At 41.1% G+C, this 27887-nt stretch overlaps 4 protein-coding genes across 5 annotated transcripts; 3 read left to right on the top strand and 1 right to left on the bottom strand.

Moving 5' to 3' along the window:
- The first annotated feature begins 74 nt into the window (after window positions 1-74).
- Window positions 75-4594, top strand: tmed2 (transmembrane p24 trafficking protein 2). The gene is made up of 4 exons (XM_074689726.1): window positions 75-452; window positions 1831-2023; window positions 2484-2591; window positions 3107-4594. The coding sequence occupies exons 1-4, from the start codon at window positions 273-275 to the stop codon at window positions 3229-3231; spliced, it is 606 nt and encodes a 201-aa protein (XP_074545827.1). The 5' UTR covers window positions 75-272; the 3' UTR covers window positions 3232-4594.
- A 1375-nt stretch (window positions 4595-5969) lies between these two features.
- On the top strand, window positions 5970-11395 carry ddx55 (DEAD (Asp-Glu-Ala-Asp) box polypeptide 55). Its single transcript, XM_074690708.1, has 14 exons — window positions 5970-6201; window positions 6322-6372; window positions 7274-7360; window positions 7448-7539; window positions 8089-8151; window positions 8271-8420; window positions 8527-8716; window positions 8796-8878; window positions 8978-9109; window positions 9204-9296; window positions 9652-9766; window positions 9989-10157; window positions 10265-10557; window positions 11114-11395. Exons 1-14 carry the CDS (start codon window positions 6085-6087, stop codon window positions 11306-11308), a joined length of 1830 nt encoding a protein of 609 aa, XP_074546809.1. The 5' UTR covers window positions 5970-6084; the 3' UTR covers window positions 11309-11395.
- On the bottom strand, window positions 11369-14536 carry eif2b1 (eukaryotic translation initiation factor 2B, subunit 1 alpha). Its single transcript, XM_074690710.1, has 9 exons — window positions 14202-14536; window positions 14015-14116; window positions 13649-13785; window positions 12685-12801; window positions 12181-12293; window positions 12034-12102; window positions 11862-11937; window positions 11606-11731; window positions 11369-11524 (listed from the first exon to the last, which is right to left on the bottom strand). The coding sequence occupies exons 1-9, from the start codon at window positions 14212-14214 to the stop codon at window positions 11369-11371; spliced, it is 909 nt and encodes a 302-aa protein (XP_074546811.1). The 5' UTR covers window positions 14215-14536.
- A 1970-nt stretch (window positions 14537-16506) lies between these two features.
- Window positions 16507-25744, top strand: bcl7a (BAF chromatin remodeling complex subunit BCL7A). 2 transcript variants are annotated; one of them, XM_074690797.1, is made up of 6 exons: window positions 16507-16690; window positions 19231-19312; window positions 19468-19564; window positions 21907-22056; window positions 23449-23552; window positions 25337-25744. In XM_074690797.1, the coding sequence occupies exons 1-6, from the start codon at window positions 16599-16601 to the stop codon at window positions 25409-25411; spliced, it is 600 nt and encodes a 199-aa protein (XP_074546898.1). In that variant the 5' UTR covers window positions 16507-16598; the 3' UTR covers window positions 25412-25744. The 2 variants fall into 2 exon arrangements, with proteins under 2 accessions (XP_074546898.1, XP_074546897.1); XM_074690796.1 differs by having other exon boundaries at window positions 19468-19579.
- Window positions 25745-27887: the final 2143 nt, after the last annotated feature.

Genomic DNA, 27887 nt, shown 5'->3' with positions numbered 1-27887 from the left:
GGTGAGGAGCATAGAGGTGAGGTGTCGTGTTTTGCTTCATGTTGGCAGCTTTGCGCTGCGCACGCTCTAAAGTTTGTCCCACTCCGCTCTCCGTTTAAGCCCGTACGTGGCAGTCAGAGAGCAGCACACAGCAGCTGAGGCTGATGCGGCTCATCTCCGCAGTTCTTCCCTCACACACACTGACATCCCGGTGTTTTCCAGGATACACTGAAGCTGGGAGGCTCCCTGTGTCTTCAGGTTTGTTGTGACCCCCGCTGTGACACATTTTAAACATGTTCACCTCCTCGGAGCTGCTGGTCCTGCTGGCCGTCCTCTCTGCCACCGCGTCCGGCTACTTCGTTAGCATAGACGCCCATGCCGAGGAATGCTTCTACGAGCGGGTCAACTCCGGCACAAAGATGGGCCTCATGTTCGAGGTAGCCGAAGGAGGCTTCCTGGACATCGACGTTGAGGTGAGATCTTTTATGATGATCATAAATGAAGAAGCTACAATGCAGGGATAATTATTATTTTTTAATTGAGCTGTGACTGAGACACTTCAGGCCTGTGCTAATGTTAGCCTGCGCCGTCTTCGTAACGTCAAGTGAAACTGCTTCTGTCAGACTGCTTTGCAGTTGTTTTACTGCCTGTCCTAAAAGAGTAAAATCGCCCGATTTAATCTCTATTGAATCCCAAGTCATCAGTTCATCTATTTTATGAATACGTTTTGGTTTGTTCTTAACGATACAGGAAGCACAGCTTTAGTATTTTGTCCGGTGTACTGCAGAATAGTGCTACCTGTAGAGATGCGCGACTCAGTGGTTCTTTGCACATCTGCGCATGCCCAAATCCTTGGCGCTTGTCATGAGTGGAGCGTTAGAAAGTAATGAGATCCCATTCTTTTAATAACGCTATAATTAATGATAAGATGTAAATATAAGAGTAGCAAGACACATTAATCTTGTTTTTGATCTGAAGAAGTAAATAATTTTACCGAGTGTCTGCTTTCTGCTCGCGCTACGAGAGCACTTATCAACAAAGTAACCAAACTCGACAGAACACCGGCTAGGTAACGCTAGCTAACCATGAAGCAAATCTTCAACTCGACCCCATCTGAAGACATAAAACTGCATATTTGTTTGGTCTATGTTGAATTGTTTCAGCAAAAGTGTTACCTGTATGTTTCTGAAATGCACATGACTGCGTTTTGTTGACGCATGGTGATTCCATATGTTAACGCTGGCCATTCACCAGGGTAAAACCATCATCATGCTGCAGTGTTCTTTCATGGACCAAGACTGGGGTTATACGTCTTTGATATGTATGCAAAAGAAACCCAAGGAAAAAAATGATATACATATTGATATAATAATCTTAAAGAGGAAAGGCTTATCTTAAACTTTATGGAAAAAATCTCAGTTGTTTGAATTTACAGCAGCTTTATGGTCATGATAGAAACTCATTAATTAATTATAAATACCTTGAGCTTTACTTTCTTAAACCTTGGTATCTGTTAGGTATTCAAGCATAATATTAAATCAACCACAACAGGTTCATGAGTGAAACCTTTACTACTACTTTTCGAGCAAGAGTCTCAAAAATGCGAGCCGTGCACATCCTGACAGATGGCATTCAGAGTAAACATAAAAGGCCACTTGTTTCTTAGCAAAGTCACTGAGTAGATGCACTTTGTTTAAGATCTCAGAACAAACAGCTTTTGTTTTGTGTTCTACAGGGTATTTTAGTATTTCTGATTGTATTTCAGTGGTTTCTGTGGGATTATAATGGGTATGAGATGTGTGCAGCTGTGTTTTTGACTCAGGTGTGTTTGCTCTCTCTTGTCTCTCCCAGATAACAGGGCCTGATGGTAAGCAGATCTACAAGGGTGACAGAGAGTCCAGTGGGAAATACTCTGTGGCAGCACACATGGACGGCACCTACAAGTTCTGCTTCAGCAACAAGATGTCAACCATGACCCCTAAGATTGTCATGTTCACCATTGACATCGGAGAGGCCCCCAAAGGCCAAGACATGGAGACAGAAGGTAGATAGAGGGTGAAGGGTGTACATTTGATTCAGTTCATCCTTAAATCCAAAGTGTTCTGACCTTATTCTTCTTTTATCTACTCTGTTTGATTTTTATTTTGGGGGTTTTTCTCTTTGTAGGTGGTGACAGCTGGGATGGTAGGGCTCAGGGCCAAAGTGCTGTTTCAAATAGACCTTTGAGTTTGTAATGCACTGCAGCGTTTCCTCTAACCAGTGTTGTTTCCATAGCATAAACTAATATTTTTGCATTTCTACTGGACACAGGAGGCTGTGCTGTTTGTGATTGGTTTGATTATTTGCACAGTGTAGGATTCATAAATGTCTCTGGGGATGGAAAGGCATCACCAGAGACATGTGTCACGAAAATGTTATGCATGAGTTGCATACCCCATGCATGTCCTTCGTACAAGATGAGCATGTCATGGCCTGAAACTGATGGATATTTCTGCCTATTTCAGCTCACCAAAACAAGCTGGAGGAGATGATCAATGAGCTGGCAGTTGCCATGACAGCTGTAAAGCATGAGCAGGAGTACATGGAGGTTCGAGAGAGGATACACAGAGCGAGTGAGTCATTAACTAACACTGGCACGCTTTGTCCCTTTTTTTTTTTCAGGAGACCCCTTCACAAAATGTCAAAATTTCTAATAAATCTCCAGTGGCTATGCTGGAAAACATTTCTCAAGTTGCTTCTTTAAACATGTACCTCATAGCAAGATGTTTACAGACCAGGGTGGTGGGAAAGGGGCAAGAAATATGTGAAGCAGAACATGCATCAGAAGCAGGCTGCAAATCTGTTTTATGGCAAACAGAGCAACAGAGACGTGCACTGTAGAGGGAAATCTTTGAAATGATCCGTCGACTTCAGGTGTTTTAATTGTTCTGTTACCTGTTCATGTTGCACCTGTCACATTAGCTAGTTATTACATAGTTTCTTCATATTTTCTGTTGTGTTTTAACATTACCACACCCTGACTCTGTGCAGGAAACTTCTTGGACAACAGTTTTCAGGCGATTTCTGCATAATGTGAAAACAGTGAGTGGTTCACTGCAGTCTGACACGCTGTCTTTCTCTCTTTCAGTCAACGACAACACGAACAGCAGAGTGGTGCTGTGGTCGTTCTTCGAAGCTCTGGTTCTGGTGGCGATGACGCTCGGACAGATTTACTACCTGAAGAGATTTTTCGAAGTACGACGAGTGGTGTAGTGTGATCCAGTCCCTGTGTGTCCTCTACTGCTTTTTCCAACACCAAGACAGTTATTTACACTCTGGATATGAGACTGGCAGTTTCGAGTAAAGCCTACTTATGATTGGATCTCAGATGGTTTTGTTTCCTGTTATCTATTTGGTTCCTTCTTAAAGATGTTATTAGTGTTTGTATGGAGCGGATGGCCAAATCATTTAAAGAAAGATGCTGTTCTGTTTAGTTTTAACACATTTTTTTTGTCCACTTTAAGCACCAGTGACCTGCCAGTTCAGATTTACCTGTGAAAGGTGATTCCGGCTCATTATTAGAAGTAAAGGCATTGAAATAAAAAGACAGAATGGGTGTGTATGGAGTCACCACAGGAGAATGTAGCCCTGGTTAAGATAGACACTGAACCTTTTCCTGAAACATAGAAAAGCACCACATTTAGTCTGAAAGCAGGACGTTTTGTTTCCTGCATCTGAGCCGAGTCAGACGGTGAATTGGCGGGTTTGTGATATTTGTACATTGTGTCTTTGCTCTAACAACAAATTGCACTCCTGATGAATGAGCTGAATATCTGAAGGATTTTCACTGCAGCGGGTTTTGAGGGAAACTGTAAAGCTTCTGTCTGTTAATTCATAGCGATACATGCCACGAGTGCTGAGGACGCTGCAGCAGATTTCTTTAGCGGGGACGCTGTGCAGCTCCCTCTGTAGTTCAGAAAGATGGGGGCTTTGGAATTCATAAGTTGACTTAATTTTCACACCCAGTTCAGTTCAAACTTTCACTTAGCATCAAGAGCGTGAAAAGCTAAGGTCATGTTGGATTTTAAACCCAACGACTCAGGAGAGCGCCTCCTGAGGATGGTGTGGAGAGTACTGAAATACATGTTACATGTTGGGTGAGGCTGGGTGGGTGCGTGGGTGGGCGGGTCTGACACCTAATGACTGCTGTGTGCTTTAGTTGCTTCTATTCTTTTGTTGGGGTCAGGGATTTTAAATTATGATTGTATAAAATTCTGAACTGTTGGTTTTTTTCATGGAGCATCTTCGGTCACATGCAGCTGTTTGCATGATGCCTTCAAATAAATCTCTTTACCTCGTTCTTTTCCTCCACACGTGGTAAAATCTCGCGTCCAAGGCTGCAGCTTCACATCCAGCTCACAGGTGCAGCATCACAGGTGCTGCGTGTCACTGAACATGCTCCAGTTTTGTATCAGAAACAATCCTAGGTGAGCTCAGGCAGGTGACCTGCTCTGTACACAGTCTCTCCTTTTTGTGACCACAAATAAATCTGATTAATGGATCTGTACAAATGTAGATTGGTTGTCCGTGGAAATTGCCCCAGGTTTCATAATAAAGCCAATATTCTGTACAATAACTCTCAAGTCTTCCTCAGAGTGTGGAGTCCAAGTCTTCCTCAGAGAGTTTTCAGAGAGAGTTCATCCTCTGTGCTTCATCGTTCTTAAACATTCATATAAAAGTTTTAAGTTTTAGTTCACAGATTCACAGATTAAATTTAGGTCACTGCATGATTAGAGGATCACCAAAGTGTTTGTAAAACAGGTTTAAAGTCAGCTGAAGGAGAAAAATATGCCCTAACACCGTCACATAGCAAATTATTTATCTAATGACTGTAAACTTCATTTTAAACTTACATTTTTCAAAAGAATTGTAATTCACAGGCAGACTCTTGCTTGTAATCCTTAAGTAATGTTGACTAGATTATAGCTTGATTGAATTAGATTATGTTGGATTAAATTATGTTAAATGAGATCTTGTTGGATTGGATTAAGTTGGATCTGTTTTATTGTCTTGTGGTGGAACTTTGTGTGGGACCATAGTGCTAAAGAAAGAAAGCCAATGTGCTGTTTGATGTGATGTAAAAAAAAAAACATGCATGGGTCAAATACGAAACATTAATGAGCTCCTGGAAAATGCACTTATTAAATAATTATTAATATAAAACAAATAAAAAAAAATAAACATGAAGCCTGAAACCATGAAACAATTTCACAGATTTACAGGCTGGGAACTTTCATGTGAAAACATTTAAAGAGGAATTATTTGACTCAGTAACCTGAAAAGCTGGTACCTTTGAATTTGTATGTCCGCTTTCTCAAAACGTAAAAACAACAAAATGAAATAAAAAGAGTATTTAAAAGTTTAAAATGAAGTTACTCATTTGAATAAAAATGATGTCAGCAGTTACACAAACTTAAGCTCATAGAAGAAAAAAACCTACAGACTTTCATCAGAGTCAGTTAAATATGACAGTGAGCTGTTTGTTACAGAAAACATTTACTAAACTGAACATATGTTTTTATTTGACCTCAGTGAATCCACTTTCTGGATCTGAGTGTGTTAAATGAACTTTAAGAGGAAATGATTAAACTCTTCTTTGTTTCCTTCATATAATGTAATAAATTATTCAACACTACAATTTTAAAGCTCTGCTTGAAGGGAATTAACAGCTATTAAATGAGATATTAACCAATAAACAAATTCACGTCTGAACAATAAGCAAAGTACTTTCTTTTTTTTTTCTTTATTAACTTGAATAAATCAGTTCCTATGTTGGGTTATTTACCACCTATTATGCCATTATTAAACAAAAGAAAGATTAATAAACATGTTTCGACCTCCGCTGTCTCTCATGAAAGCAAATAAAATGATGTTATTTTAAGTCTTTCTGTCCTAAAATCAGTCACAAAACCGTCCTGTGTGTCCGGAATCATGTCAGTGTACGCTCCTTAGTTCCTGCCCGGCTTGTAAACAGTAGCGCACCGGAAGCAGGAGCAGCGTGGAGTTGCCTGAGCGGAGGCTAACTGGCTAGCTTCTGTCCCTGGATTTGTTGGTCAGTGTCATTATATGTCCGTGATGGAAAACACGACGGACGGGACGTGGGACAGTTTACCTGTTCAGCTCCACGAGAGCATCCTGGAGACTCTGCGCGAGCTCAAATTCACTCACATGACACCTGTACAGGTAAAAGGAGGGCTGTATACACATGCTACAGCTCTCTGCCACACAGACAACACATAGTTTAATGTGTATTATCTTAATGAATTTTATTTATTGTGTCTGTCTCTGTTTGTATGGTGGCAGTCGGCCTGTATCCCTCTCTTCATGGGGAACAAAGATGTGGCTGCTGAGGCGGTGAGTGTTTTTATCCACACTAACTTCATCATCTCACATTGTTCTGCATGATAAAGTCCCTCCACAGCTGACATCACTGGTTTCTATACTTTTCTGAGTTCAAAAAAAACTTTGTAAATAATCCCAAATGTTGTTTTTGAATGTAAATGGAACTCTTGCAAAGTTCAGTCCACTTTCTGCACCGCACAAGGTGCAGCCAACATCAACAGCTTCTTGAACCTGAAGTCAGTGTCTGATTCAGAGCTACACATTCAGCTGATCAGGAAAAAGTTGATGAACAGGGACCTGCTCCAAAAACTACAAAACTACAACTGTGAGATCTGGGCTGTTACACACTCTTTGAAACATGGCTTCAGACTTGTTCTTGTGTCTGTGTTATCATAAGAAAGGCTTGTCTCACTGCATGTTTAAAACATGAAATCAGACTAGGGGATTAACACATCCTGGATCTCTCTCCGATACATGGGTTGACTTAACAAGACATTTGCAGTCCTGATAAACGGTGCTGTGAAGCTGGATACCAACTCAGTAATGAACCCGGGGCCTTCCACATTAAAGGGGTGGTGTATGCAGCCACTGACCAATCACAAACATGGAGAAATGGGAGAAACCCTGCAGAGCTGCCTACTTTACCCTGGAGGAGCAGACAGTTATTCTTCAGAAATACAGAGAACTCAAACAAATCATCCAGGCCAGAAAGCAACGCTGCTGCTGCAGTAAAAGCCAAGAAGGGATACTGGCAGAAAATTAATCACTTAATTTCACTTTATCGCGGCACAGACGTTTGATGCAGGGTGCTTCCTCACAGGATCAGAGCTCACAAAGATCTCAGTCCGATGTTTGGAGCTGCAGACGCTCTCTGTGCTGCTCTGACCTCTAATCAAAAGTCTCTTCACTACAGGTGACTGGGAGCGGGAAGACGCTGGCCTTTGTCATCCCGATCCTCGAGCTGCTCCTGAAGAGAGAAGAGAAGCTGAAGAAGATGCAGGTGAGGATGGGAGCACACCTGGGCTGCAGCCTTTGAACCTGCTGGATGTTTGGAGAGTTTCACTTTGGATGATTTTTCTTTCTGCAGGTCGGAGCGCTCGTGGTCACTCCCACCAGAGAGCTGGCTTTGCAGATCAGTGAAGTCATGGAGCAGTTCATCCAGAAGTTTCCTCAGTTCAAGTAAGAACCAAAGGCTTTCTTGACTTTAAGATGTTCGAGAGAAAGAAAACAGAAACAAGTCCAGGTATACTTTCTAGATTTGTTTACTTTCTATCAAGCCCTGATTGTTAAACTTCTCAGCCTTGATGCCTTTGAGTTTACCTTATAAAATTAAATATTTTTACTCCTTCTCAAGCTAAAATCACTTTTTTTATAAAAGAAAAAAATATCTTTGAAAATTATCTAAAAGAAAAGATGTACAGTAAACTGATGGAGGAAATGTTTGGCATATAGAAATTAACTCAACAACTATTGGATGTAATTTGGATGTTACTGATCATTTTAAGGGAACAATAAACAATAAAAATAAAATGAGCAAAGAAACTAGAATGTTTCAGAAATCAATTGCACTAAAAACTACAAAGTGAAAAAACAATCCTGTGGAAGAAAAAAATCTTCAAATTTTCTATGTAAAAGCAGCATCAACAAATCTCAACCTCTTGAGTTACTGTGGCTTTTCTTCGCTGTCTCCTTCCTCCTCTGAATATTTCTTTAACGTCTGTTTTTCAGGCAGATTTTACTGATCGGAGGAACCAACCCTGTCGAGGATGTGGAGAAGTTCAAGGAGCAGGGGTAAGCCGTCATTACGGGGCCTGAGGGCCACGACAAACACAGGAAGTCATCAAAAAAGATTGAAAATCTTGAATATCTGTTAGAACAAGAGAAGACATAACTCATATACTCTGTTTCAGTGCAAATATCGTCATAGCAACCCCAGGCCGTCTAGAGGACATGTTCAGGAGGAAGTCTGAAGGTCTGGACTTGGCAGGCTCGGTCAGGAGTCTGGATGTTCTGGTTCTGGATGAGGCTGACAGATTATTGGACATGGGCTTCGAGGCCAGGTGGAGGAATCTTTATTTGTTAGAGAATGAAGTCAGCGTGCTGATTTTAAATCATCTGTGGTGTCTGAGTCTCTTTGAATCATCCTTGTTTGTGTCTGTGTCCCAGTCTGAACACCATCCTGGGCTACCTGCCCAAACAGAGACGCACTGGTTTGTTTTCAGCCACTCAGACGCAGGAGCTGGAGAAGCTGGTGAGGGCGGGGCTTAGGAACCCTGTACGCATCACTGTCAAGGAGAAAGGTGTGGCTGCCACTGCTGTCCAGAAAACGCCGTCCAGACTCTCCAACTACTACACGGTGAGCTCAGTCTGGAGCCAGCTTCTACATCCACCAGCTGTAAACTGTGGCTTTATTCTCATTTATCCTGTCTTTACAGGTGTGTAAGGCTGAGGACAAGTTCAACAACCTGGTGGCGTTTTTACGGCAACACAAGCACGAGAAGAACTTGGTCTTCTTCAGGTCTGTTCACCCAGAGAAACATCAGGCTAAGTATAAACTCTAACTCTAACTCTAAAAAGACAAAGACATGAGCTTCTTCTGCTTCCTCTTGGTCCTCAGTACCTGTGCGTGTGTGGAGTATTACGGTCGAACTCTGGAGACTCTGATAAAGAAGGTCTCAGTCCACTGCATCCACGGAAAGATGAAAACCAAACGCAACAAGATCTTTGCAGACTTCCGCGCTCTGAAGAGGTCAGACTTCATGAATATGAACATGTGCTGGTGCTGGCTCTCTTTGTTATTCGTTGAAGTTGAATTTGATATTGATCTGTGTGTTTTCCTGCAGCGGGATCTTGGTGTGCACAGACGTCATGGCCAGAGGCATCGATATCCCTGATGTGAACTGGGTGCTGCAGTACGATCCTCCCAGCAGTGCCAGGTGAGAAAACAAACCTCAGCTTGTTCAAGTAAAAACAGGAACAAGAGGTAGATTTCTCCTCATTGAAGGTACAGTTTTATTTAAAACAGACCAAAAACATTCATTTAAGAAGTCATGATTATGTCACTTGTGTCAGCGTCAAACATATTTAGTGATTTTTGAGGATTTTGATGCAGCTGCACAGAGAGGAACAGGAAGTCTGAAAATTTCCAAACTCCAGAAACATCTGTCGTAAAGAAACAACTCTATTCTGGATCAACGTGTTTCTTAAAAAAGTTACTTTTGATAAGCTGTATGAAGTAGTTAGATCATGATTTAAGCTTCACCACTGCTCACCTGTTTCTCTGTCTCTCAGCGCTTTTGTTCATCGCTGCGGAAGAACCGCACGAATCGGAAATCAGGGAAACGCTCTTGTCTTTCTACTGCCGATGGAGGAGACCTACGTGAACTTCCTGTCCATCAACCAGAAAGTGAGTTCCCTTCAGACTTCACGTTAGTTTTCAGATTTATCTTAATTTAAGGCTTTAAGTTTATTCCAAGCTCATCTTAACCTGAGGTATCGCTGGCTGTGCCCCTGCTAAAAATCCTGAAGTTCAGTGTTTTGTCTGAGGACGTTGGGAGGAGACAGTAGCTCGTTGATCTCAGACGTGTTTGATCGTACATGGCGTGTCTTTGGTTGTTTCATGTTTTAGTGCCCGCTGCAGCTGATGCCCCCTATTGGTGATGTGGTGGATGTGCTGCCCAAAGTTCAGGCCATGTCTCTGGCTGACCGCGCCATGTTTGACAGAAGCATGAGAGCGTTTGTGTCGTACGTCCAGGCCTACGCCAAACACGAGTGCAGCCTCATCTTCAGAGTCAAAGGTGAGATCCAAACACCTCATGACCCAAGTTTATTTGCTTAAGCACTTTTCTACAGTGTTCCAAGGTACAAACATGATGCTTCAAACTACATATTTACTCTCCTCCAGACCTGGATTTTGCCACCCTGGCCCGAGGTTTCGCCCTCCTCCGCCTGCCTAAGATGCCCGAACTGAGGGGGAAAAACTTCCCTAACTTCACACCAACAACAGTGGACACAGAAACCATCCGCTACAAAGACAAAAACCGCGAGAAACAGAGACAGAAGATGCTGGCCGAGCTGAAAGACAAGGAGAAGACTCCACTTCCCAGAAAGAACTTCACCAGGAACAAAGCCTGGTCCAAACAGAAGAACAAGAAGGAACGCCGCAGGAAGAACGCCGCTAAGAGGAAACTGGATCAGGTATTCATTTATTAGATTATTAATTATCTTAATGTTTATTTTTAAAGTATTTATCATCTATCAATTTATGATTTCATCTCTGACTGAGGAAACTGTGGCACATTTAGATTAAACGTTCTCAAATCACTCTTCAGGCGTCTCATAAAACATCTCTGTTATCATGTTCTGATATTTACCTGTTACACACTCTGACAGAACTTTCCAGAGGCACAGACTTTTAGATCTCATGGTTTCACTCTGTAACTGTGGTTTATCATTTACTTTAATGAAGATTCCTCAGGACCAGAAATCTTCAGTTTGCAGCAGCTCAAGAGCTTTAAAGAAACTCTGAATTCAAATGTGACTCGACCTGTTTCTCTGGTTTTCAGCACCAGATCAGTTTGTTGTTCAGAGGGGGAGCAGAAACCTGGTGAACTTGTAACACTAAACACACCCTAGCCCAAGAGAAACTTGTGCTCCATGTTCAGAGACACGTCCGTAAATGTAACTGCAGAGGTATTAAACTGAATAATTCAGCCATGTTTTGGATTTACTGATTGTTTGTTTCTGTTTGCAGGACTCTGAGGCTGAGGATGAAGACCTGTCAGAGCTTTTAAACGACACCCGGCTCCTGAAGAAACTAAAGAAAGGACGAATCACAGCTGAGGACTTTGAGGAACAGATAACCAACGGACCAAAATCCAAACACAAACCAGCAGCAGCAAACTGCTCAGAGGGAGAGGACGTTGAAGCTTTGAGTGAAAACCTTTAAATAAATCCAAAAAACACCTTTTGATATTTTTATTAAGCATTTTGAGGCACAGTCTGTTTCTTATAAATAAAGTTTGATAAGTTCGTCGCTGACGGCCGACGGTGTGAGGACCCCCAGGTCAGTGAAGAGGAGCGTGATGAGGGAGGGCGGCGTGTAGTCGATCATGGGGTGCTCTTCTGACAGGTTCTGGACGCTCTTCAGGGTGTCAGCTTTGTACTGAGGAGGAGAGGAAGAGGAGAAGATCAAAAAATATCCAAAAGCATCATAAATACAGCTCCTAAAGTCTCAGAGTCACACCTTAAATTTATCAGGCACATCCTGCTGGTTCAGCGGATACAGACGGACGAACTTGAAGCTTTCTGCCACCACATAAAACGGTTTGTTGTGAGCTTTGGAGCAGACGGCCGTCTGATACGTGCCAATCTACAGGACAGAGAAGGACGAAGATTTTATGAATATGTGTAAAATCACAAAGTTTCTACAAAACCATTTAAAAAGTGTGATGCATTATGTGACTGGATAAATCCTCCTCAGAGATTGATATAATATTTACCTTGTTGATGATTCCTCCGCTCTCTACAACTCCCTCTGCACCAACAATCACCAGGTCCACCTTCTCCAACACATACCTGTGAAAACAGCATCAACAGAAACATGGCAGAAATGAGAAACGCATCAAAAAGTCAGAATAAGGAAGGAACTCGTAACTCTCTATGTGTTTTTACCCGACAGCTGCGTCCAGCACCACGGTCACGGGAACGTTGAGTTTCCTCAGAGCGTCCGCCATCTGTCGTCTGGATGAAGAATGGATCATTCACTGAGCGTGTGTCCTTTCACAATAAAACTCTTCAAAGTCTTTTTTTCTCACTCACCCGGCTGCGTCAGGCTGTGATTCAGTCACGTAGACAGAGAAACGTTTCTTCTCGGCTGCAGCTTTCTCCAGGACCCTGAGGACCACTCTGGAGGATGAATGAGTGAGGATTTTCTGAGGGGTGGAGAGAAATAAACACAGATCATCACTGAGCTGAATGAATAAACTCAAGGTTTATAAAGAGTTTGCTGTTTCTGAACTATTTGATTTCGACTTTCTGGAGGAGAGAGATGCATTCAGGGACAGTCAGGGAGTATAACCAAATGTTGTGCTCATCATTTTTAACTAACTGTAATTAAAACACTGTGAATATTTGTGGTCTGTTTAGTAGTTTTCTTTTTATAGATGATGACATTTATGTCGTAGATTTGTTCCTGCAGGGTTGTCCTTTAAAAGCAGATGATGTGAAATACGAATCAACAGGAGCCCAGATTAATTCATGTGTCATTTATGAGCTGTCTGCTCTGGCGTGCTTCAGACGCATCGAAAATGAAGTCAAACGTACAGCCCCGTCTTTGATGAAGGTGTGACAGAGTTTGGCAACTTTGCTCCTGGACAACGAGATCTTCTCGAGGAAGAGTTCTCCTCTCTCCTCCATCACCTTTTTACAGCGAGACAGATCCTGCAGAGAGGAAGGAGAGGAAGAAGAGAACAAAATCACATTGATAACTCTCAGGCTGACTGGTTTAAAGCTGAACTAACGAGAACAAAAAACATAACCAGATTTAAATGATGAGAAGTGTACAGAAGAATCTGAAACCTGTGGAGTCTTTGGTGTCCTTACGGAGCTGAGGAGGATACTGATTTTAAAGTAAACAGGTGAAACTTTACAACATCCCTATGGCAGAGAAAGACGCCAAAGAGATTGCAAACTGAGTTTTTGGTGAAATATTTAAAATATTTTTTACTTTTTCTTTCTCAATGTTATATATTAAACCATTTTGTATTTTAATGCTTTCATTTGCTGCTCAACATTTTTAGTTTACTGCTCTCATCTTCTTGTTTTTGACTCTGTAAAGCACATTGGGTGGTTCTTTTAATAAATGCTGCTTCATATATTAACTAATTATCAATCAGACAGTTTCTTTCTTATTCACAGACTTTGTTTCTTTTGACATTGGGCCTCAGGAGAGCTGAGTTACTTAGGATGAGCAACAAAAGCAAAACACCATAAAAATCTTTAACCAACATCCATCTAAATCTTCCCTTTAGTCGTTTAATCATTGTTCACACAGTGGTTGAAAAATTATTAAAGCATCTAAACCTCTAACTTAATCACCATTATCTCTGATTTGACCAGTGCTGTAAGTGTTTCCAGATATACAGTCACAGACTGGAGTAATCTTAATCCAACATGAATGCCCTACTGCATCTCTGCTACCCAAACTTAACCAACTGCAGACTTTAAGAGTTGTTAAATGTGTTAAGGACTTGAGTACTGTTTGTTGGTTTCTGGACAGGTAGCTCACCTGGTGCTCCAGGGATGTGAGACTGATGAAGCGAAGGAAGAGCTCTCCCCCTGAGGACACGGCCACAGAGGAGTCCACTCCTGTCAGGCAGGCTGTGGCCCACTTCAGGCTTTCTCTCAGGCCCAGGATGGTCTCACCTGAGGAGGTCAGGGTCAGGTTTTAACCAGCCACCACTACATTTACTGTTAGAGCTGTGGTCTAAACTGCATTTAAAGAGCAGGAATAGAGAAGTGATTACACTAAGTATTTCAGTTCGGTGCTTCTCTAACTTTGGAGAGTATGTAGGATATATCGAGTTTCATTGGTCTGTATATTTCTCAGGTAAACACAGTAGGTCTTTCTCACAGTCTGCTGGGGATGACCCACCTTTGTCTCTTTTGAGGAACTCGAGTAGAGTTCGGATCGCGGCCACAGCTGAGGCCATGTCCGGATCCGTCCTCATCTGAGTCCTGAAATACTCCACCAGCTCTGAGCAGGAAAACAGAGAAATTACGTTCATTTAAGCTCTGACACACCTGACATAAAGCCGTAATGTCTACCTTAAGTAACTAACCTTCTTCGTCCATCTTCAGTGTCAACAGAGATCCAGAAACCAGCAGATCTTTGGATCAAAAACAAACCTGCAGATGTTTCAATGAGTTTCGTCAGCTTGGACACATGCAGCTGCTGACTCTGCTTCACTTCAGCCTCCGTTTAAAACGAAGATGTGAAATAAAGTTTTTTAAATGTAATCTTTTCAGCCACAAATCCTCAGATCCTGTTTGAAAAATAAACTTCGATTAGTGCATAAAGTTTTATTATCGGTGTTTTCAGAGTTTTAGCATGTAGCTTCTCTACAACAGGGCTGCGTGTTCGTGTGTCTCACAGACATGACGTAACGACGTTTTCAACGTGCCTCCCTTCTGCTGCTGGCGCTCATTTCCGCCAGAGAAATAAGATTAAAATAAAATAAATGAACGCAAAATAAGTAAATAAATACTTACAAATCTCCCTTTTCGACTTAGTTTAGTTTCCTTTTTTAATTTATCTTATTTTTATTTTTATTTTACCATGGGGAAATGAACTTCAATAAAATGGGCAAGTAGGGAAAAAATAGATCTTGCCCAAGAAAAAATAAATAAATAACCTTCGGAAATGTTTTTAAATTTCTGCAAGAAAGACTTAATTGTAAAGAAAAGAAAAAAAATGTTTTTTAATACTGTCAATAATTATTTCTGCAGTTTTAATTTACTCCAGCAGAAGACAATGTTTTTATTTTTTATGTCTGAAAAACTCTAATTTAGGTTTACTTGTATGCTGGTCTAGATTTTTGTTCAGGCTGAAAAACAAAAAAACAAACAAACAAACAAACAAACAAACAAAAAACAGTTATCTGTGTATATAGAAAAATATAATTGAGAAATAAAAAAACAGTGACTGGCTGTTTCTAGTGGAGGACATCATGTCCTTTAAGGATGCTTTTCCGATTCAGATGACTTTATTCCCCTTTAGCAACACTTCTACTTCAGCACCATTTGAAATGTAAAACTTGAAATAGCATTGAGCTCACTTATGGCACAAAATTGGTAAAGCTCAAAATACTCTTCAACACACCTAAGAGGAAGTTCAGATTATAGGTAAGTCACATTTCAGTGCTGCTACATGTGCAAAGACTCTAACTAAATGTTAAATAAGATGTTTTTAATGCATGCTTTTGTAAATAATGAAATTGATTTGCTCAAAAATGTCAGAGGTTATCAAAATAAAAGGATCCATCCACGGCCTATGGAAAATTCCCTATTAACAGGCTGTGCATAAACCTCAAACAAACAAAAGACCTCAAATAACAGTGTATATTTTTTTTTTATCAATTTAGTGTCAGCATGCTCAGGCTGATCTTAAACAAATCACCTAAAAAGAATCACACACTTTATCCTCTTCCTGTTGACACTTTGGAAAAAATATTGGATTATATCCTAAATTAGTGAACAACATGGAGGACAGTTTTATTTATTTATTTATGTCAAACTTATATATATATATATATATATATATATATATATATATATATATATATATATATATATATATATATATATATATATATATATATATATATATATATAAAGTTAAAATATTAACATGTAAATATATATGGAAGTATCTATCAATTCTGCAAAGTGTTGGTGAAAAATATGATAAGGATAAAAAAAAGAGAATGAATACAAAACACTTCACACAACTGTAACATTAAACGTTTTAATTTGGGATTTTAGTTTTGTACTTTTTGTACTGGTGTTGGGTTTTTCACTGAAGTACAGAATTTGTTCACTGGGCTCGGAGATGATCTGTGTTTGTAAATCAGAAAACAACTTAAGTAGAAGCAGGGCTTTCTACTGATAGTTAACTTTCTATGTCTCATTGTTTATTTATATATTTTCAGTCACAAAGTAGTACTGTGACCTGAGTTCGGCCTTATCATTTACCTCAAAAACAAAGTATTATACAAGTTAGATATTAAGATTGTTCTTTTGGTTAAATCTCTAAGCCATGTATGTTACTGGAGGACTGGGAAGTACCATAAATCTGCTCTTAAGTGGGCCTCTTGGTACTTTCCACTGCTGTTCTTATCCACTTTCTTCAGAGATGGACTGTGCTGATAATGTAGTATGTATAGAGTGTTTTATTTTGACTTCTATTACAGTGAAAATTACAGATGAGTGAGTCCGGCACAGAGGACATCCATGCTGTTCGCAGGCTCTTTGTTCTCCTTCACACACACACACACAGCAGGAGGCTCATCTGTGCTCGGTGCAGCTGCAGCCTGCAGCCTCGCTCCCTCTCTGCTCCGCTCTGCTCCCTACATGCTACATCAGTCAGTCCGCGCCTGCGCAGACGGCTCCCCTGTGCTCCTCTGTGTGCATTGTGTCTGAGCTGCCGGAGAGCTTTAAAACATTAAACCAGCGCGGAGATGTCGGGACGGTCGGTCCGAGCGGAGACCCGGAGCAGGGCCAAGGATGACATCAAGAGGGTCATGGCCGCGATTGAGAAAGTACGAAAATGGTAAGAAAGAGGGGAGAAGAGCGGGCTTCGTTATCTAACAGGAGAAAGGCTTGTTGGGGGAGGAGAGGAAGGAGCGAGACGGAGTGAGGGATGAAATAGAAAGAAGAAAAAGGAGAATTAGTGAGCGGGAATCAGGGCAGATGTTGTCTGTGCTCAGGTGCAGCGCGGCGCACCGAGCGGCGCAAACCCGGTCCGTCCAGCAGACAGCGTGTACCCGGTGTTCCCTTTCTCTCTCCGGTTAAACGGCGAGGCTCGGACCAGAAGCCATTTCGATGCAGTCACATGAAGCCATTTCTGCCCGCTGCTCGGAGCGCAGGCGGAGGATTTTTGCGCCCAAACGAGCGAAAAGTGTCGACCCGCGAACATTTAGACGACAGCGCTCCGGAGTGAGAGGAGTTTAGTCCGTGTGGAGTTTAAATGAAGCGCTTTGAGTCGCCCTTTAGGCTGAGAGGGAGAAGGAGGCTCGGTGGGGGTTGGGAGATAGAGAGAGGGAAGTAGGCTGCATGGCTGAACACGTAGTGACTCAGTCTCTAACGTTAAACACTGAGAAATATCCGTTTAATCTTTATTTACCGACACAAACACGAAACAATATCCGAGAGAAGAGGCTGCTGTTCCGCCTGAGCGACTAACCCCGCCCGGGGATGTAATTTAACTATGTGAAATATTTTATCAGGTCGTTTAATCAAACGTCCCCAGGTCAAAGTCAGTGAACTGAACCAATTTTAACAAAAAAACACGATTTTATCCACTATATTTTCTAAATGAAAAAAACAACGCATTGAAGATGTACAAAATGAATTATAATACATTTATTCAACTTTTTATTAGTTGTAGTTTTTTTAGCAACAGTATTGAAATGGAGTGTGTGCACACAATCGAATAGTAAGTAACTAAAACTTGTTATAGTTTCCTTTTCGTTGTACTATACACATTTTCAGAGCATAATGTTCTTTATGTTTACGTTCAGAAACGTTTAAAAGCTAATTTTTAATTAGCTTTATGAAAAAATAATAAGTCAAAGAGAACACACAGGGTCTGTAAAAATCTGTTTTAATGTTATATTCAAAGCTCAAAACTACATCAAGTTACCAAAGCTAAACAGAAACACCACGTTGATTTGAATTATTTATTTAGTTCTTTTTAGAAAATCGATTTTTCTTGCTTTAAGATGGTGATAAAGTCATTTACTAGTAAAAGTATTTTTCACTTCTTTATGGAGAGAACCATATTTAACTACTTTTGAGGTTAAATATTGTATGTAATTGATAATACACACCAAAAAAAATCACAATCAAGTCAAATATTGTCAAAATAAAGTCCATGTGTTTTTAACAAATTAAGCTTTTCCTCTTGTAATCTATCACCCTGACGTTTTAAGGAGATAAAGCTGGAAAGTGACTTTTTAAGAACAGATATTTCCTTTCAGTACAGGCATGAAACTAATTTTCTTTAGTCTGTTATTTTTACTCTTTAAAACATCAGATTTGGACGGCAATTCTTTTTTTTTTAGTGTTCAAGGTTTGCAAAAAGCCAGCATGTTGTCTAACACAAGAATTGAACTTAAAAATATTGTTGAAGGGTTTACTTTTGGAAAATTTAACGAAGGATTACTTAAAGAAAGTAAAGAAAAGAAACTCTATAATAACATGTTGTTAAAGAGTTTCCAGAAATTAAATTTAAGCATAACTTTATTTGACAAATATAGTTGTAAACTACCAATTTAACTCAACTATTGTCATTTTTCTAATTTATGCACATCTTATTTGATACAACATTAGATAGAACTATGTGTACATTTTAGACTTAACTTCCAGTTTATATACATAAGAAAATATCTGCATCACTCAATAAAAGCTTCCTGCACATAATTAAAGTTTTTTAAATAAAGAACAGTCAGGAATCATTTTACAGGAAGAATACGGTACTTTAATTAGTCTTATTATTACATTCACTCACAACTTTTTCCTGTATTGTGTTTCATCTGTTGTATTTAGAGATTAACTGACTTAAGAGTTAATTTATTCAAACATATGTTCCCCTCTCTGTTAAACAAACTGTTTCACAGCAAACAGCAGATTTATTTTGTTCATTAAGAAAAAAGCCTCCAGCCTCTGAAATATAAAAACTCATTCTTCTTCTTCTTCTTCTTCTCTGACTTTTATTGTTGTGGAGTGAGTTAGAGCTTTTTTTTACTAACACAATCAGTCATTAGGCTTTGAGTTATAAGCTGTCATCAACTTCAGAAACAGTGATGTTTTTTAATTAGGTGAGTGTTTTCTGATTAGAAACAGAACTGGGACGCTAAAATAAAACAAAGATACAGAGCCAACCATGACTGTATTTGACTTTAAGCAGCGTTAAGCAGGTCTGTCCTCTGGTTTTTGGGTTATATTTTACACTTTACTTTAAAGTAAGTCTGCCAGTCCTGGTGACCGCAAACTGTGGTGTGTTTTGGTCTGCCGTCTTGTCATTTAGCAGTAACTGGGTGTTTGGCGTCAAGGAACCTTTGACTCAGCTCTGTTTTCTCCTCTGCTCAGGGAGAAGAAATGGGTGACTGTAGGAGACACGTCCCTTCGTATCTACAAGTGGGTGCCGGTGACAGAGCCCAAATCAGATGATGTGAGTCCACGATGTTCCCCCTTTGAATCAAGGACTAAATCTATTTTATAATGCATGAACACGTCTCTAAAGTCCCTCCAGCCGGCTGTCTAATGATTAAACACTGAGTGCTTTAAATTCAGCTCATTTGGGATGTTGTATTTTTGTCCTCGTAGAAAAATAAGAATAAGAAGAAGGGCAAAGATGAGAAATACGGCTCTGAGTTGACGACTCCAGAGAACAGCTCGTCTCCGGGGATGATGGACATGCATGGTAGGTGCTCAGAGGGTAAGACCGTGAATCCTGTTTGTTTCCTTTACTCAAGAAAACCTATAAGAGACAAAAACCTGGAATAGATTTAACCCCATTAGCACAGTACAGGATGACAGATATTTATTTTCATAACTGTAAAATATGAAGTAGAACTGAGGGACTGGTCATTTTAAGTGTGTGAAACATTTACAGCAGGAGTCCTGAGAAAGGTCAGCTCAGCGTCTCATTTCTTTCACATTCCTCTCTCTGGAGCATTTTGAGGTCTTTTCACGTCCAGGCAGACGTTCTTTTGAAACCACACTCTCTTGTACTGATGCAAAGTCAAGTTTTAGGTCCACAAGATGAGTTTCTTGTTTATAAGATCAGTTTTTGGTCTTTTTCTGCCTTTCTTGAGATGATATGAGAGAGATTGAGGTCAAGAATGTAAAGTAGAAAGAGGAACGCAGCATGTGGTTGAAGATGGGAGTTGAAGTCAGGGCACCAACTATAAAGATGTAAATCTGGAACTCTGAGATGTCCATGAGCTGAACATCTCTTAAAGTGATACTCTGGGATGGAACAAGTTGGGTCCTATCACAAGGTTTAGGGCAGAAATTACCCCTACAGTAGTGTTTTTGTGTAGCAGAAGCCCAGAGTGCTCGCACCAAACACCCCCTCCCTGCTCCTCTGCAGGTTTCCTCTGCACTCAGACGAGGCCATATTTTACTTGACCAAAAACACAAATTAACGGACTCCCTCCAAAAAAATCTGATATAGGTCTGCATTCACACTTAATTAAGAGAATTTTCAGCGCATTACTTTCACACAAAAACACCGCTAAATAAGGTTCTATTTCTCATCGTGTCTCTTCATCCTGGCAGACTACCTGCGTTTGTTTATAGCTGGCATGCTGCGCACGGACTGATACACTAAGTGGCGAGGATCTCCTTGCCAGCTGTGGCTCTGCATCAGAGGTAGCGCCGTTTTACGACACGATGAGAACTAGAGCCTTATTTAGCGGTGTTTTTGTGTGAAAGTAACACACTGAAAATTCTCTAAATAAAGCGTGAATGCAGACTGATATCAGATTTTTTCAGTGGGAGTCCGTTTATTTGTGTTTTTGGTCAAGTAAAATATGGCCCTGTCTGAGTGCAGAGGAAACCGGCAGAGGAGCAGGGAAGGGGTGTTTGGTGCGAGCGCTCTGGGCTTCTTCTGCACAAAATCACTGCTGTAGGGGTAATTTCTGCCCTAAACCTTGTGATAGGACCGAACTCGTTCCATCCCGGAGTATCACTTTAAGGTCTCTGAGCTGCAGCAGCTTCAGTCACCATGAGCTCGAATTTATGATGGACCGAACGTTGATTGTTTTTCTTTGCTGCTCAGTCACGTTCTGTGAGTTAAGATCACTCACTCTTCATTCTGTCCCTGGACATGTTGTCGTGTGGTTTTCACCAACAAGCTATCATCATGTGCTGCCATCTCTTCAAACATGCTAACATGCTAACAACACCAGCAACAGGAAACTGATAATCCTCTGTGTCTGAATCACTAAAAGCACAAACAGTGAGAATGTAAAAATGGATGACTCTCCTCCTTCTCCTCACTTTGTTTAAAAAAATAAATGCCAAAGTATAACACCTTCACATTGACTTCTTGAGGTGGTGGTAGATTCTTGAATCAGTCCCACATTTACCTCCTGATAAATCGTCTTCACTGTTCTGGTGTTTGTTTTATTGTCTCTCTCTGTTCCACCTGTACCATGATAATCCAGATCACACAGCACTGCAGGAGCCTCATTGGTCAACACAGCTGTCAATCATGATATCACATCCCCTCTTTTTATAACTTAAAGTTACTTTTTATGACACAATTTACAAACAGTAGCGTGATAAAAACTACATAATGACTTTGATCACGTGTCATAAAAGTTAATTTGGCCCATGTGTTGATTTTATAGTTTCACTCATGTTCCATTTGTTTCCATGGAGGAGGCAGGACTTATACTTAAAACTGCAGGTAGTCTGGAGGAGAGGAGTGTCACTCATTTTGGCCTCACCTCAGGGGGGCTGTTAGGCCATCAGTCTTTAAATCCTGTCTGATGAAACTTGCTTAGCACTGTTAGCATCAAGTTAGTTTCAGCTCATTGATTTAGCCTTTTGAGGAAGACAGAGATATTTTGATAAAAGATAAATTTAAGAAACAGGTGAGAGGTCAGGATTTCTCCCTAACATAAGGGAAAGTTTTAATTTCTTTAAATATGTCTGTATAGATGTTTTTTGTGAAGGTTTCAGTGCTCAGAATGTTGTTTAATCCCATGATGAGAAACTTAAGTCTAAAACAAATCCTTCTTCATGTGTTTTCAGACGACAACAGCAACCAGAGCTCCATCGCCGACTCGTCTCCGGTCAAACAGGAAAACAGTTGTAGCACGAGCCCCGCCCCCGAGCCTACCAACACGTCTCACCGCGAGAGCAGCGAGGCCAAGAGTGAGCAGAGCCCGGACAGCAAGAGGGGTCAGACTCACACACACACACACACACACACACACACACACACACACACACACACACAGTGGCACTTTTTACTGTCATGTGTTGTATGGACCTGTACGAGCAGGTCTCAGGTGTCTTGTGGTTGGATGATGAGCTCGTCTTGTCTTTGTTTCCTCCTCTGATCCCCTGAGTGTCTGGTTTCATCAGAACAGACGTGGTCGGACTCAGAGCGACGTCTCCTTCATCAGTCAGACTCACACAGTTTACTGGGGGACTAACAGCTGTGGCCTCTCTGTCTCCCTCAGGACTTCAACCGTCAACCTCGCTCTGCTTTCCTCTCACTCTGTTCCCCTCTTAGAGCCTGCAGGCTCTGACCTCTGCCTGTGTTTAATCTGAGGCTCTGAATCAGCCCTGGCCGGGTATCTGACTGACATTTACACAGCTCTTAAACTCGTCTGAGCACAGAGACGATCACAGATCATCTCTAGCTAAGGTCAGAGCGGAGCGTCGAGAGAGAATCAGACAGAGAGTTAGTTCAGCTCTCACTTTTAGACCAAACCACTGAAGTTATTGTTCTGAATGAATCATAATCACTCAGACAGAGGGAAGATGAAGCTGAAGAATATATCTTCTAAATATTCTTCTGTTGTTTGAGACGCTTATTACGATTTTTTTTTTTGCCAAAGCCCAACCCCAACACAACAGCAGCAGGATCACATAAATAAGAAGCTGGAAACTTTTTTTTACAGTAACTCCTTAAAAAAGTGACCAAATTCTTATTCTTAATGTATCAGCTAACAAAGAAAATTTTTGATGTAACCAAAGTACTTCCATGCTGTGTTTTCTTTCTTTTTTATGGTTTATTTTTTATGGACAGATACAGAAAACATGGACAAATTGGAAACAGACAATCACTACAAGCATCGCAACATTTTATATCAACAGCTGATATGTACCAGTTGTCTCTTAAGAGCTTTTAAGGGAGTCAAATATTAAGATAACTTACCCTGACTCTCAAAGAACTGATCCTTTTACAGCTTCCTCAGACCAGACTGTTAGTTTATCATGTTTGGGACTTCTACGTCACGTTCTTGTTCCTATTTTAGTAAAACAAAGCTGATCACGTCACTGTTACACATCACAGCTGACTCCGTCTGTCCAAATGTCCCTGATTTAACCCTTAATATTGTTTCTCTTTATCTGTTTTTTATTTATATTCTGTAATAAAGTCAAACAGGAGTCTTTCTGTCTGATACTGCTGCCCTATATCTGCCAATATGATGCAGTTACTCTGCGCGACCACACGGTGTCAGCACAGAGTCAGAGAGCAGCTTCAGCACACCCTCTGTGGTGTTTCTGATGTCACATGATGAAATGAGCTCCTAGTCTGATGTAGATGTGTTTGATCCTCAGGTAAGAGCACCCCATCAACAGAGACCTCAGAGAGAGCACAAAGTGCCAAGAGAGACAGTCTGTCCTCAGGAGACAAAGACTCCTCAGACAGCAAAGCCACTCAGGTAAGAAACAGAGCTCATCAATCTGCTGCAACCAGCCAACAGAAACACCCCTTTAAACTCTAATAACAGAATTAACTATAAACAAAGAGCTCTCTGTACTCAGATAATGAATCTGTAGACCATCAGCACGACAGCAGGAGGATCAGTGGGTGTGTGGACAACATTTAGTGCAGGGGGGATCAAAAAAGCAGAAACCAGTTAAAGAGAGATCTAATAGAGTCTAGGTGGGAGCTTTGAGAACTCTGAGACCATGAACTCTGAGTCCTCTGAGGCTTAAAGGTCTGTCCGGACAAATGGGAACATTAACAGACGAGATGATGATCATACAGCCCACAGCGCACTCATGTGTTTGGGAGGGGTAAGACGTCTTTCATCAGTGAAGATGTCGTCTCTTCCTGTGTCTTCATTTTGACTCCACATGTGATGATTTGACACAAACACAATAATAAGAAACCCCCAAAACAGAAACCTGTTTCTGATTCTCTGCTGCATTTTAACTCTGAGGCTGTGAATCTAAACACTGGAGCAGCGTGAGTTCAGTTTCTGGGCTCACCAAGAGTTCAAACATCCTCAAAGCTTCCCCTCCTGACACCTGCTCCTCGAGTGTGTCCGAAATCAGCCACAGACCAAAGAGACTGAATGATGTAGAGCCAGCTTGGTGAAAGGGAGAGAGAGCGCCCTCTGCTGCTAGAGGAGTGTATGATATAAATGTAACAATAATCATCATCAATCTCATGGGCTGTTTTCCAAACTAGCTACATGTGAATGTCGTGTGTAGTATATACAACACACTGCCTGCTGCTTCTGCCTGTAGTCTGTAGTCTGACTGATCTGCTGGGTCTTTTTGTTGTATTCAATGCTGGTTTTCAGTTTCAGAAAGCAAAAGTACAGCTGTTGATTTAATTTTTTAAAACTTTATTATAACAAAAAACAAACAAAACAAACTATGGGTTCATCTTGATATTCCAATTGTAAATGTGCAATGAGATTACCAGATGGAGAATTTTACATAAGCCAATCAGGCTTAGTCAAGATATTGGAACAATACGATAATTTGATTTATTATTTAAAGGTACACAGTAATTATATGTTAATGAAACCAAGCTTAGGAAGAGAATAGTTATTATATCTCAGTGAGGCGTCCTTTTAGGTAATTTTATATTTTTTTCTGCTCCTTTTTTAATTTCAGTGGTTTTATATTCATTTAGATAAACAAATTCAGGAGATTTCAGGGTCCCTGTATTTATGAATAGATACAGCAGAATTCATCATACTTGATCTTAATTTTAAATCATAAATTAAATAATTTCTTAAACATAAATCTGGAATGGATTGACTTTTAGTGTTACAGCTGATGGGAAACAGCTTTCGTGTTATCCTGTAGGAAATCCCCCAAAAAGTGAATTAGTGGTTAATATGGACTTAAATGATTTTCACAGAAGTAAAAACCTCTTTTACAACAAGAAATGAGAAGATTAACTGGAGTTTCCCAAACACAACTTCACTTTTATCTCACAGACCAGCTAACGTTAGTGTTGTTATATGGTAGATGTAGTGTCAGGCTTAACTACAGCAGGTGGCAGTAATTCACCTAAACCTGAGTGTCACCCTCAAAAATCAGAGAAAGAAGAAAAAGAGGGACTTAGTGCGGAGTTTTCTCTGTCACAAACCACACTCTGAATTTCCAATTTGGAAAACAGATTTATTTCTGATGTTAATCTGTTGTTTCGAAGATAACCTCAACTTCCTGTTTCTGAGCATCACTTCCTGTCTGTTTCCTGCAGGACCTGGAGGAGGAGGCTCCGCCCACTAAGAAAAGCAAACTGGAGTCCTCACCTCCAGACTACGAGGAGAGTTAAACCTCCCCCTCCTCTCTTTTCCTCCCTGTTCCCCTTTCTCCCTCCGTTAACTCTAGATGGGGCTAATGGACACACCAGCTCTCCTCCCTCCTCCTTCTCCTGCTCCTCCCAAACTAAACCAAAGGGAGAGTAGCTGTCTCTCTTCCTCCCTCCTCCCTCCTTCCCTCCTCCGCCCTCACACTCCTCTGCCACAGAGGGAGAATGGATATTACCTCTATTCACTGGTCCCCTCCGTGCTTCCTTCCACTTTTCAGTAATGCCAAGAGGAGCTCTGACCCCGGGGCTGCAGGCCCCTCTGTGACCAGGGGGGCGGCGCTGTCAGCGAGCTCCAGCCACCACCAGGCCAGAGCCCAGACCCTGACCCAGACCCTGACCTGCTCCTGTGACTGAGAGTTAACACTGGGACCTGACTATGGGCCGAGGTTAGACCGGGGGCTGCTCTGAGACCTTTTTACACACTGCTAATGCTTTAGCTCAGACGCTAACGCTGGTCTCAGATCAGCTGCTGAGGGAAAACCTCCACCCTGAGACCACGACACTTCAATCCTCCGACCCGACCCGCCTCCTGGTAGACTAATGTTCTCTCTTTGTTTAGAAACGTGTAGGGTTCTTTTCTCAGGAGGGTCAATGCACTGTTAAGGTTCGTCACAATCGATCACAGATAGATTTGCTGCTGTAGTGGACGTCTTTTTTCTCTATCCATGAACACTTCTCCGCTCACATCTTTTAAGAGATTAGCTCGTGTCCTAGAAGAAGAAGAAGAGATGGTACTGGTCAGAGTGGGTGAGGCAGGCGTAGGTAGCGTAGATCCTGACGGTGCCTTGAGCTGATTAAAAACTCATTTTAGGTCAAACAGTTTTGAATCACGGTTTGGTGCCATGTTTAGTTTTTCTTTTTGCCTTATCATTGTCACTAAAAAGCATTATCCAACCTTCTTACTCCACCGCTACACGCTCGTCTTTAACTGAAGGAATAGATCCACAGTTTGGAAACAGGTCACACAATGATGTTTGGTTTTCACCATCAATTCAAGACATAAAGTCATGAATGAGGTTTTCAGTCATAAACCAGGATCCTGTGTAGTCTGAGTGGTCTCTAAAGTTCCAGGAACTCTTTTTGTACTCGTGCCACCCTTCACTAACTCCTAATACTGCTGCTGTCAGCGACTGAAAGCGTTTAGCTTAGCATAAAAACAAGCTCAAAGGAGAATCAGCTGGATTCATTTTATCCACAGAAGAAGTAAAATCAGTTCTCAGTGCCTCAAGTTGAACTTTTGACACAATTTTTTCTGTTTTTTTTTTTTTTTTTTTAAATTTATTTCTAGGAACTCATTCCTCCTAAAGTTAGCCTCTCTAGACTTTGTGCTGAATCTTAATCTGACGGCGTGTTTTAATCGGCGAGCTTTAGAAGTTCTGTTTCATGGATTGAGCTCATGTAATGAGTCGGGCTGATGTAAAGTGAGCAGGCTGTTATGAAAACTAGCAACCCGACAGGACGAGCAGGAACTTTTGAGGCGTCTTGTTTCCGTTTCAGCCTGAGATAGAGAAATGTGTTTTTACCACAGAGCCAACAGGCAGGAGGAGAAATGTGCCTTTCAACAGAATAATTCAAAAAGACGTGAAGGATCAGGACGCCTCTGTCGCTGTGTTTGAGGAGTGATCACTTGAGAGAGAGTAGCCGGATAAAACAAATGGTTTTAAACAAATCACACAGATAACTTCACCTTAAACTGTTTAATGCATTTGTGAAATCCTATAAATACTCTTTTCTATATTAGACTGTTGACTGGAGCTACAAACAGTGAGCTGATGTTCAGAAGGTGAAGAGAGAACATCATTGCGCCTTCTATCTGTAAAAAAAAACAGGATTTCTGTTCAGTTTTCATCAAGCGAAGCCAAACTAAACGTTCTTCTCAATTATAATCATCACAGCAGCTGTTTCTAAAATGTGGAACTATTCCTTTAACTAGAATGCAGCCTGGAGTTTATACACTATCCAGAGGAACTCTTAGACGTCTGTAGTCCTGGTCCTCTGTTCTGGGTGTCCTTCAGGTGACTCTGTCCTTGTGGTTTTGGTCCCTCTGAGGTAGACTTGGACTCTAGACCCACCCGTCACTGATCCCCCGTCAGATGACCTCTGATCTTTGTTCATGAATCACTACTCCTCTCTGACCCTCACGTCTCTGCAGCTCCAAACTGAAGGCTCCAGACTCTGAGCTCAGATGTTGGTTCTGATCCTCCTTTAAGGTGCTGTCTGCTGGCTGAATCCACACACACTCACACACACATACACATACACAGATACACACACACACACACACTCAAACACAAACTAACACACACCTGACACCAAGGTCTCGGTTTTTGTGCTACTTACTTGAACTCTTTCGTACGGATTCAGACCTCGGACCTCTAACCTCACACACGTCAGACTTCATTTCTGGATGTGACCGCGTGGTTCTGGATTTGGGATCAAA

The sequence above is a fragment of the Halichoeres trimaculatus genome, unplaced genomic scaffold (assembly GCF_033239565.1).
Source record: "Halichoeres trimaculatus isolate MK-OKI-2021-1 unplaced genomic scaffold, fHalTri1.1 fHalTri1_scaffold_16, whole genome shotgun sequence".
In the NCBI taxonomy this organism is placed as follows: domain Eukaryota; kingdom Metazoa; phylum Chordata; class Actinopteri; order Labriformes; family Labridae; genus Halichoeres; species Halichoeres trimaculatus.
This window is presented reverse-complemented; position numbering and strand designations above follow the sequence as displayed.

Coding starts and splice junctions, on each gene's coding strand:
- tmed2 (XM_074689726.1), top strand. CDS start 273: ATGTTCACCTCCTCGGAGCTGCTGGTCCTGCTGGCCGTCCTCTCTGCC. Junction 453..1,830: donor TCCTGGACATCGACGTTGAG/GTGAGATCTTTT, acceptor TGTCTCTCCCAG/ATAACAGGGCCTGATGGTAA. Junction 2,024..2,483: donor CCAAGACATGGAGACAGAAG/GTAGATAGAGGG, acceptor TGCCTATTTCAG/CTCACCAAAACAAGCTGGAG.
- ddx55 (XM_074690708.1), top strand. CDS start 6,085: ATGTCCGTGATGGAAAACACGACGGACGGGACGTGGGACAGTTTACCT. Junction 9,297..9,651: donor GATCCTCCCAGCAGTGCCAG/GTGAGAAAACAA, acceptor TCTGTCTCTCAG/CGCTTTTGTTCATCGCTGCG. Junction 10,158..10,264: donor CCTCATCTTCAGAGTCAAAG/GTGAGATCCAAA, acceptor ACTCTCCTCCAG/ACCTGGATTTTGCCACCCTG.
- eif2b1 (XM_074690710.1), bottom strand. Junction 12,294..12,684: donor CCTTCATCAAAGACGGGGCT/GTACGTTTGACT, acceptor TCCACCCCTCAG/AAAATCCTCACTCATTCATC. Junction 11,732..11,861: donor GCGGAGGAATCATCAACAAG/GTAAATATTATA, acceptor TCTGTCCTGTAG/ATTGGCACGTATCAGACGGC.
- bcl7a (XM_074690796.1), top strand. CDS start 16,599: ATGTCGGGACGGTCGGTCCGAGCGGAGACCCGGAGCAGGGCCAAGGAT. Junction 16,691..19,230: donor ATTGAGAAAGTACGAAAATG/GTAAGAAAGAGG, acceptor TCCTCTGCTCAG/GGAGAAGAAATGGGTGACTG. Junction 22,057..23,448: donor GAGCCCGGACAGCAAGAGGG/GTCAGACTCACA, acceptor TTTGATCCTCAG/GTAAGAGCACCCCATCAACA.